This window comes from Venturia canescens, chromosome 4, assembly GCF_019457755.1.
Source record: "Venturia canescens isolate UGA chromosome 4, ASM1945775v1, whole genome shotgun sequence".
NCBI lineage: Eukaryota > Metazoa > Arthropoda > Insecta > Hymenoptera > Ichneumonidae > Venturia > Venturia canescens.
Genome location: NC_057424.1, coordinates 13,873,900 through 13,883,694, shown reverse-complemented (window position 1 = coordinate 13,883,694; position 9,795 = coordinate 13,873,900). Strand labels below are relative to the sequence as shown.

At 37.2% G+C, this 9,795-nt stretch overlaps 2 protein-coding genes across 3 annotated transcripts; one reads left to right on the top strand and one right to left on the bottom strand.

The window, feature by feature from the left end:
- Positions 1–651: 651 nt before the first annotated feature.
- Positions 652–2,894, bottom strand: RpS8 (ribosomal protein S8). Its single transcript, XM_043415746.1, has 5 exons — positions 2,872–2,894; positions 2,317–2,447; positions 1,371–1,622; positions 1,151–1,280; positions 652–808 (listed from the first exon to the last, which is right to left on the bottom strand). Exons 1-5 carry the CDS (start codon positions 2,873–2,875, stop codon positions 699–701), a joined length of 627 nt encoding a protein of 208 aa, XP_043271681.1. The 5' UTR covers positions 2,876–2,894; the 3' UTR covers positions 652–698.
- A 1,016-nt stretch (positions 2,895–3,910) lies between these two features.
- On the top strand, positions 3,911–9,659 carry Sap130 (Sin3A-associated protein 130). Of its 2 annotated transcripts, none has more exons than XM_043415723.1 (10): positions 3,911–4,125; positions 5,145–5,464; positions 5,717–5,964; positions 6,247–6,598; positions 6,730–6,930; positions 7,137–7,662; positions 7,841–7,990; positions 8,076–8,516; positions 8,693–8,889; positions 9,066–9,659. In XM_043415723.1, exons 2-10 carry the CDS (start codon positions 5,156–5,158, stop codon positions 9,312–9,314), a joined length of 2,673 nt encoding a protein of 890 aa, XP_043271658.1. In that variant the 5' UTR covers positions 3,911–4,125; positions 5,145–5,155; the 3' UTR covers positions 9,315–9,659. The 2 variants fall into 2 exon arrangements, with proteins under 2 accessions (XP_043271658.1, XP_043271657.1); XM_043415722.1 differs by lacking the exon at positions 3,911–4,125 and adding an exon at positions 4,459–4,489.
- The last annotated feature ends 136 nt before the right edge of the window (positions 9,660–9,795 follow it).

Sequence of the window (9,795 nt, the reverse complement as noted above, 5' to 3'; positions counted from 1 at the left end):
AAAAGTCAAATTTTAGTAATTAACGTTTTTCTTTCAAAGTATTTAAATAGATGGTATGAAACGCCTTAGAAAATCCAAGAAATGAGGCTCAATAATCTACTTTAAGACTCTAGAAAAGATCTATGTTCTACTCGATCACTGCTTAAAAAAAAGGATTTCCAAAAAATGTTCTAGTTTTATTTGGTAATAACAAAAAACGAAGCTAAATGGAATCTTCGTTTGGGGCACAATTCTTCGCGAAACTGTATCACTTCTTGTGAGACAAGCATTCTAAAAATGTTTTGGGATGCGTGTGCATACAGAATTCTATAAAAAATGGTTATCCGAATGTAATGCACATGTCGTTGAATTAACCTCCAACTTTTTGCTTTTTCAATACATTCTTAAGAAATTTTGTGGAAACCCAATCTAATTTTTGTATAAAAATTGCTGTTTCGATGCAAGATTCAACATTTTGTAGAAATGGAAACTTCAAAAATGTTCTCAAAAAATTTTAATTTTTTATTAGCATGTTTATTACCAAATAATTCTAAGCTCAAAATAACTTGTATTGGTTCAAAATCAATTCATGTGGTTTATTTTAGGAAACATTTAGATTTTTTATCTTTATAATAAATGTGAAGGAATCTAAATAAGACAAAACGTGTTGAATACTGTTTTTTATTTTTTTATTTTATCCACTCGTACAATTACAAGTTTTATTTAGCCTTTTTGCTCTTGATCTTTCTCATGTAGAACTCGAGTTCTTTACCCTCAAGGATGTATCCGTCAGCTCTGCCACATTGTCCGGGACGACTGGCAACGCAGGCTGCAAAGAAAAACCGTATTTGAAACATGGCTCAAGAAAAATAAAAAGCGTATCTCAATCGTTGAAACGATTGTCAGTACGCTGTGGGAATATTGTCATCAAAATACTCAGGATGAACAATAAGAATCTCATCATCTGTGATTTTGCAGAAATTTCATTTTTAAGAGATCATTGATATATTCAGCTCTCATACTATTTTTACATTCAATTCTGCACCATTGTTCATTTTTATTCTCCGGAAATTATAGATTTTTAAGATTTGATTTCATTCTCAAACAAAAAAGCATTCGGTTATGTAATAGTTGTATCCATGTTGGATAAAAAAATGTTCGTTTTTTTTACCTAAAACGCGACCGGTTGCGAACTGTTCTTCCAGAGCTTGTTCAACTTTGGCAAATCGTTGTCTCGCCTTGTATTTGGCTTCGGTTTTCTTGGATCGTTTCTTATTCAAGATTTCCTCCTCAGCCTCTGTCTGTGTGGAAAAAACAATAGATATCATTGAAAATTGATGGCAAATCATAAGAATTGGATTCCATTTTAAAGAAAAAAAAGTTTCATTTACCAATTTCGCTCCCCTCTTGCGTCCCAAAGGAAGAACGTAATGACTCTCATACCACTGTCTAAATGGTGTAGCATCGATCGTCACAATGGCGTTCTTGACAAGGGTCTTGGTTCTGACCAACTCATTGTTCGAAGCGTTGTAAACAACATCGATTATACGAGTTTTGCGGGTCGAACATTCCGAACCCCACGAGAAATTGCCAGTGTCAAGACGTAAAGCTCTGTACTTCTTGTTTCCTCCACGTGTACGAACCTTTAATTTTTTCACAAAGGAAAAAAAACAGAAAGTTCATTGATTTTGTCTATTTCATAAGCTAGTAGGGATTGATTATGTTTTGCTTCAGAACGCTGTGGGAGTTTGACAGCATGGCACTCAGAGTAGGTAAGGGTGATCATCATTTTGTGATTTAATTTCTAAAATATTTTGAGCTTGTAAAACCATGAAAATTTTATCTCTAAAAAAAAATGAATTATGGGGTAATCCATGCTTTAATTTAAAAAATATATCTAATGCAAGGAAAAATATTTCATTTTTATTCATTCTGTGTGCTGCAATAAAATAATTCTACTTGTGATCTAAATTTTTCCCCAATGGTTACATCTATTTTAAAACTTCTGAACTCAAATTACGTCAACTTCACAATTGTATTGATGGTCCAAATAACAAGATTTTTCTCAACATAAGTTGGAGCAGTAGAATAACTCTTGTTCATTCAACTCAAATCTCCAACTTCACTTTCAAAATCTCTAAATACATAACTTATTCTGAGATCTTGGAAGATACAAGCTATTTTCCTCCGATATCTAATAGAAAATTCATAATCACTTAGGTGGTGATCAGCAGTAACTGTTTAATGAAGGAATTAAGAACTTTTTCAACTTTTACAAGCTCGTGAAGTCTGAAATGATTACAGCTGAAGTATAATAAATAAAAAGAAAAAACTTACAGTGTGGATACGTTGGGGTCCAAGCTTAGTGTTGGCAGCAGGACGTCCCAATTCGAACTTCCTCTTCTTACGAAGAGGCTTCCTTTTGCCTCCGGTGGCACGTCTCTTATGCCAGTGGTCGCGTGAGATACCTGAAAAACAAAAGCAAAAAGATTGAAAACGATGCGGTCGCCATTCGCAGGACCGGGTATGAAGGTTAGGAATGATTCTAGAACTTTTCGATCAACGTATTCACTTAGAGAAGCAAAACGAGTTCAAATCGCGAAATTCGCGTTGAAAGTAAATGAAAAACGTGTTTCTTGAAAGCCGGATGCGTCACAAACATCGAAAGAGGGTTATACGCGATCGTGAAATGTTCAACCCCAACAACTCCACAACGTCAACAATTAAAAACATTTCCGAGATGTCCGAGGTGCAAGTAATCGAAAATATTGATATCGCCAAAAAGCCCAACATTTTCTCAATGAATTTGTATTTTTCTTTAATCCATTTGTTCACTAGTTATTCGGATGAAATACGATAAGAATTAAACGTTGAAATTTTTGTCACACTCACCCATCGTGTCACAGGGCTAAAAGAACCACAAACTAGGCAATCAAAAGGATCGAGTCCGAGCTTCCGGAGAGTAGAGCATTTGGGATGGAACTGAGACGCTATCTGTTGAGAAGAAAAAACAACGGTGTGTCATGCGAACTTCCGGTTTTCAGCGCATGCGTCGAAAATTCGAGTATTTTAATTGGAGTATAGAAATATTTTGCGAGTGTAGAGGGGGTAGAGGGTACAGTAGTTTTCTCATTTATAGTCCTTCCAACTTCTAGGTAGCTTATCTGGCGAGTAAAAGCATTGACTTGTAGACCTTTAACTGTCAGATAGGCTTACCTAGAAGTTGGAACAAGCCGCCTTAAACATTCCAACCAAGAAACAAAGTGCCATGGAGCGACATTTGAAAGAAAAGGAAAAGATTTTGAAAAGCGTTATAGCTAAAAACAAAGTGTTGATGGGTATGTGTAGCCAAATTGGCAAAAAGTAGGTATTCAGTACCAAAATCCAATTAAAACAAGTTGGAAACCGCTAGAAGTGATATTCGCTCCGGGTCGAAGCTATATTGGCTATATGAAAAAAATTGAACTAAACCGCGTCGGAGAAAACGCGTTTAATAGCCAAAAATTTAAATTAGCTAGCCAAAAGCTGTCGGAGATACGAACTGATACGAACGTAGAATTTTTAAGCAAGTTCCGACTTTGTACATAAGACGGCGCTGATATACATACAGTAGAGCGGTGAGAGCGGTGATGAGTGATGACGACATTGGCGTTTCAAATAGCGCGTCGGCTGGGTTGACGTTTTTATTGCATCAAGAATGCAGTACAAACTATTTTACAGCAATCCTTTATGAATTCTTTCCACTGTTTAATATAGGCTTTCTATTATTTAATCAACATCGATTTTGTACCGTGCCCGATTCATAGCAGGAAAGCCCGGAAAGCCTAATGAACGACACGATCCAAAAGGGAAATAATTTGAGACGTCCAGATCAGATAAAAGTTATATGCTAGGTGCTGCGCGTTGATGGTTGCGCGAAGTCACTAAGGTAGCCAGCCCTCGCAATGCACTGTTTGCATTATGCCAGTACGAACTAGTACGAAGAGTTACAAGCTTCTGTGACGATGTACGAATTGTTGTATATTTCGGAAAAATGTTTTTTCCCCTTCGTTCAATGAAATATTATAATTTAGCGAGAATTCAGTGAGCTGAGAAAAGAAAGCATATAAAGAAAAGTGTGATTTACAGTGATTTAATCGACGAGAGGTTCGTTTCAGAGTTTTACAGCTAACGAAATTCAATCGTTTTCGAATCGTGTTGCTGTCAGAAAAAAAAAGTGCAAAAGAATAATACTCCTAGTTGTGTTTCCATACTTGTTGTGAAAAATCACAGTGGAAAAAAAATTGGGGCAGAAAATTCGTCGAATTTGCGTTTATCATTGTTCAATCATGTTCCCGCGGGCGAGACGAGTATCGAAGTTTTCGCTCCTTTTCAGTAACCTCAACGCGACGTTTTGAAACTCGATGCTTTTTTTTTTTTAGAACATAAATTGATACGCAATGCGCGTCAATACGGAAACAGTTTTGACTTTGTAGAAATTCGATATGCGCTCCAATGCATTACTTGCCATGTAAACAAATAAATTAATTGATATTTTTCATACGTATGCATACATATAGATATATGTAACACATATATATGTATATTTCATTCGGAAAAAACGGAATTACTTATCTCAGTATTTGTCACTGAGTGATTGATTGATTCGTTCGATAAATATCACACAAAGGAGAAATCGTTCAGTTAAATTCGAAACCGGTTTTCCATTCATAATAATTTTTCAGACACAAAAAATAAACATGAACATCTTTTATACAATCGTCGAGCAACTTTTTTGAAATTCAATTACGCATCAATTGATTTCTGTGTGTTGGAAAAAATTGTTTTTCCAGGTTTTTATGTGCTAAATTGTATCACTAGAAAAATTGTATCACAAAGATGTCAATTTTTGACAAAAAATTCTGTCAACAAAATAACTTGAATGTTTTGCAGATTAAAAAACACTTGTCCAAAATGTCTGAAAATCAAGCATCAATTCTATTTGAGAAAATATTTGGAACTGCATTTCTTTTTGTGTTTTTAAGGACATAAAACATAACTTCAAAAAATTTATAACGAATTCAACCATCAAACTCAGTTTTTGGACTCCGTTTGAAACCCTAAATTTTGTGCTGGTTCTATGATGATTCCATTACGTCAATACTGAATACTGTTTTATTTTACAGCATCAAACAAAATGAATACAAATGTGAATTCGATGGATGGTGATGGAGAAAAACGCATGCCGGAAACAAGTATTTCCATGCCCGCACACAGTTTGACAACGATACAAAATTTGCAGAATGTGCAGAATGTCCAAAACATTGTTCAGACCAACATCCAAACGATCCAACCGGTACAGAGTGTCATTGGTTCAGTTTCAACGACCAATCCCTTGGTTGGCAAATCTGTGTCAGTGGATCTCAATCCAAAGTTGTCTCTCATGAAACCCATCGTTCAATCGGGAATAACATCATCCACAGAAGCCAACAAAATAACTACGACGGTAAAGGCAAAATTTTTCTTAAAAAGTGATTGATGAAAAAAATATGGGCATCGTAAAAAAGTCTATGAAGAGTAGCAAGTTTTTGATTCTTCAGTTAACAGTAATATTGATAAACAAAAACGAATGGCAATAAATAGGGTCAATTTGATATAGAAAAAAAGTTAATTGAAAAGTTATTACAATTTAAAGTTTAACCGTTCAGTGACAATGGCAAAAAAAGTTTGGAACATAATTTGTCATGGTCTTTTATAGTTGTGTTCTGTGGGTCCGACTGTGAGAATCATACCACCAGGGATGTTGAGTACAGTAGATCGTCAAACGCAACCACAGGTACAGCAACAAACACAGCAAACTCAACAAATAGTAACGAGTATACCAGCAACATATCACGTACCACGTGGACCAGCTGCTGTAGCTAATATTTCAGCGCCGAGATCGACAGTCGCCACGCCAATCGTTCGAGCATGCACCGGACAAGTAGTGCCAATATCGAGACCAGGGTACGAACGATTATTCAATAAATAATCGACGAAAAATGTAGATTCGAAAATCATTTTCCTTGGCACATACAAATTTCTCTATCAAATTTTATCAGTGGGAATTTTTTTATACAAAATGGAAAATTTAAAAATATAGTAAATTTTCTTTGGACAAGTGAGGAAACAAGCCCAAAATAAACGAATAGGCATTGAGATTCAATTGTATCGTAAATCCAAAACCTGAGAAAAAATGTATCATTACAAAAATCTATTCCCTTAATCGAGTTCAAATTCAAATATCAGCTTGAATACGAGTTCGGCGAATCCTCAATGGCAATCGAAAACGACGTCGGTGGTTTACGCACAACCGCAGAGACATTCGGTGCCACCAGTAAATCGGATAACAACGAGGCCGCCAACTGCAGTTTACAGTGGTCAACAACAGCCACGTTTAGTAACGCCAGTTCAAGGAAGACCTGTGCAAGCAACCATGGTTACTGGTGTTCAAGGTCAACCCTCGAGGCTTATAGCACCGGTGCTCCAAACTAACAATAATATTGCTCGAATACCCGTCGCTGCTCGGCCCACTACGCCTCAAGTTTCCAACATTACTACGACTATACAGCCGGGGAGGCCTCTCACTCAACCTTTACAGGTAAATCAAAAATTTTTTTTTCTTGATGTATGATATTCTTTGGTAATTAATTTCAGTCTATTCTAGGCAAAACAATTTTTTTTACTTGTTGCGATAATTCAATTAAATCTATACGTCACTACCATTTTCAGGCCAACCAAATTTCGAGACCTTTGACTGCAACAGGAACCGTGAATCGCATTGCGGTATCTGCACCCGTAATGGGTCCTATGAACCGAATAACAAATGCAACATCCGTAACCGTGCAGCCAACAGTCGGACGACAATTGACAATTAATCCTACGACAGGAGTTTCGACTGCTACTGTCAGCCGCATAGTTCTTCCGCAACAGGTTTTTACCATTTACGTTTCATTTGGAAATTCTATCATTCTGTCCTTTGAGCTTAAAATTATTGGATTAAATGGAAATCATTAGAGTTGATCGTCTAAAAACTTCAAATGTTAAAATTTCAGACACAGTTTTCTAAAAAAAAATCTAGAAAATCAATGGGAATAAATGATCTGATTAATTTTTTTTTATTTGTTTATCAATTCCAGGCACCGATACAAGTGCAACAACAATTGCAGTCTCAAGGAGGACCTCGGGTTGTACAAACAGTAACATCACTCGCAAATATTGGAACGGTTTCACGAGTAATAGCAACAACGTCGAGTGCTCCTGCACAAGTAACGCGCGTAACCCCGGCAGCCCCAACTTCTGTGGCGAGGATAACTGGTATGGCATTGCATTCATTGCCTTTGCCCCCAACTCGAACCGCCCCGACGCCGGTTAAAACAATATCAGCTCAAAGTATCGCTCAAGCTGTTCAACTCGCGAAACAACAACAACAACAACAACAGCAACAGCCCGTCCAGCAACAACAACAACAACCCCAGGGCATTCGAATAACATCAGGAAATTCTAATCCCTCCGCAGTCAGCAATATCAATAGCAACAATAACATCACTCCAACAAATAACAGTAATAGCAATAACAATTTGAATACTGGAAATCCTCAACCGGTTCAAGGCTTGTACTTGAATTCGCCTCAAACAACTACTTATTATTCTGTCGAACCATCTGGTGAGTGCTCCGACATAAAACCTTGATAATTATTTATTCTTTTTAATCTGCAGATAGTAAAAAGAATTGCGTTTAACATCCTTAAATATTGAACATGTGAAAAAGTTGGAGTTTACATTCTGCTAAGGATTCTGTTTTGAAGAGAGTCTTAACGTTTTAATTCTGTTGGGATGCACAGGTGCTTATTCGCAATATCGTCCAACGACTGTGCAACCAGTAAGATTGCTGGTCGAACCAACCAACTACGAGGAAACGCACGCAAAACCAAATGCATCGCCACGACCGAGCATACTTAGGAAAAGAGATCACGACAATTCGCCTGCAAAAGGTAAAGTTTGTGAGCGTTCTAGAGAAAATGAAATAAGCAAGATTTTCTCATGAACAACTTTCACATCGATAACGATTTTTTCCAGGTGTAGCAAAAAATTTGGTGCCTGTACTCGCAGCTTTGCCATCGATCGCTTCCACTTCTAGTCCACCGGGTTCACCGAGAGGGGATCGTGATGGTGGTGGATGTCAAAGCTCAGGTTCGACAACAGTCTCGGCGACATCTTCGCCGGGGCTGGACGAAGAGCCCGAACAATCGAGAATACCGATCAATCAAACGGTAGAAATGTCACCAAGAAAGAAGCCTCGTAAACAGCAGCTCACTGGAGTTGAACTCACCGAATCTCGATGTCACGACGAAGAGATGCAGTTCATAACGGAGGAAAAAATGAAAATTAAAGAAGAAACGAGGGAGAAATTCGGCGTGGAGAGAAAACAGATCCCGAATTTGCAGCAACACGACGGGAGAATCGTTCCTCATACACCACCCGTTGTTATGCGTACGAGACCCACCCCCAGTCTATTGGGTATGCTTCGGCTCATAATTTCCTTTGTTTTTAAAAGAAAATCAATTTTTCGGAAATTTATTCTTGCAATCAGCCACGGGATTGTTACTATAACAACTTTTCCTTAAAATCAAAACCATTCTAGATTTTATTGATAAAATTCATATTTTTATTTACAATTTTATTTGTCTCATCAGGATCTTCGTGGAAAAATCGCTGGGGTGGTAGTAGACTTCATCATTACAGGAGACCTAGTGACGTGAGACCGCGAGAAGAAAGAAGGCCGACAGTGGCCGAACTGGCTCAGCAGAAGCACGTTTTACAAAAAATAAATGGCTGGAAAGTTTATCATCTTACCGCACAAATGGAAGATTTAGCGGAATTAGAAAAACAGGTATTTCATTAACATTTGTATTCAAATTTCATCAAAACATTGATTTGAGGCTGTTCTATTTTTGAATCAATTGTCCAGGCTTTGAATACTCCCAAACACATTCAAAAAGTTGAATATTGAAGTTGTTTCTTATCCGAATGATTTCAATTGATCCTGATGCTTTGAATTATTTTTAGGTGCACGAAAAATTGAAAACAACGTTGATGATGCTGGAATCGCAGCAAATTGGAAAGAGCCGACAAGACGATGGTCTCGAGCGTGCTAACGAATTAATAAAAGGAAACATGCAACGCAGCAGTTTGATAAGCGAAGGAATGAACGAGGCGAGGAGTCAACTCGTCACGATCTTCCAGCACAAGGGCCACGTGACGGACATTTTGCAACGTTGTGGCAATAAGCGCGCGCAAAAGAAGCGGGACAAATAAGTTATTTCTTCGTAAAAATGAAATCGTCTCTACGGCGATTAGCACTTGTGAATATCATCAATGAAAAAAAAAAAAATACAAAAAAAAATCAACGTCGTTGCAGCGTTCGCGCTCATATAAGATTCGAGTCCAAATGGGACGAAGGAATGGAACGGGCGAGTTATTTTTTATCTGTGTCACAGAATCTATATTATCACAAATAAATCAATGGTTTTATAAGTCTTAAAAAAAAAAAAAAAATAAGAAAAATACCGACGTGACCGTCGTTAAACACGTCGATATAGCTTTGTTATACGAAACTTCGAAATGTTTTTATTTTAATATACAGGATTGTCGTAACTTTCAGTGGCATTCTCCAATTTTTCGATGGCCTTTTTCGGACCCTCGTAGGCCATTATTTGTGTGTTGATCTCTCCCGGTTTTCTAACTCAACTGGATAATGTACTGAACGTCAATGTTCGTTCTCATTCATTCGAATGGA

Coding starts and splice junctions, on each gene's coding strand:
- RpS8 (XM_043415746.1), bottom strand. Junction 1,623..2,316: donor GACCCCAACGTATCCACACT/GTAAGTTTTTTC, acceptor AAAAAATTAAAG/GTTCGTACACGTGGAGGAAA. Junction 809..1,150: donor CGCAACCGGTCGCGTTTTAG/GTAAAAAAAACG, acceptor TTTTCTTTGCAG/CCTGCGTTGCCAGTCGTCCC.
- Sap130 (XM_043415722.1), top strand. Junction 6,599..6,729: donor CTCTCACTCAACCTTTACAG/GTAAATCAAAAA, acceptor TACCATTTTCAG/GCCAACCAAATTTCGAGACC. Junction 8,890..9,065: donor TAGCGGAATTAGAAAAACAG/GTATTTCATTAA, acceptor AATTATTTTTAG/GTGCACGAAAAATTGAAAAC.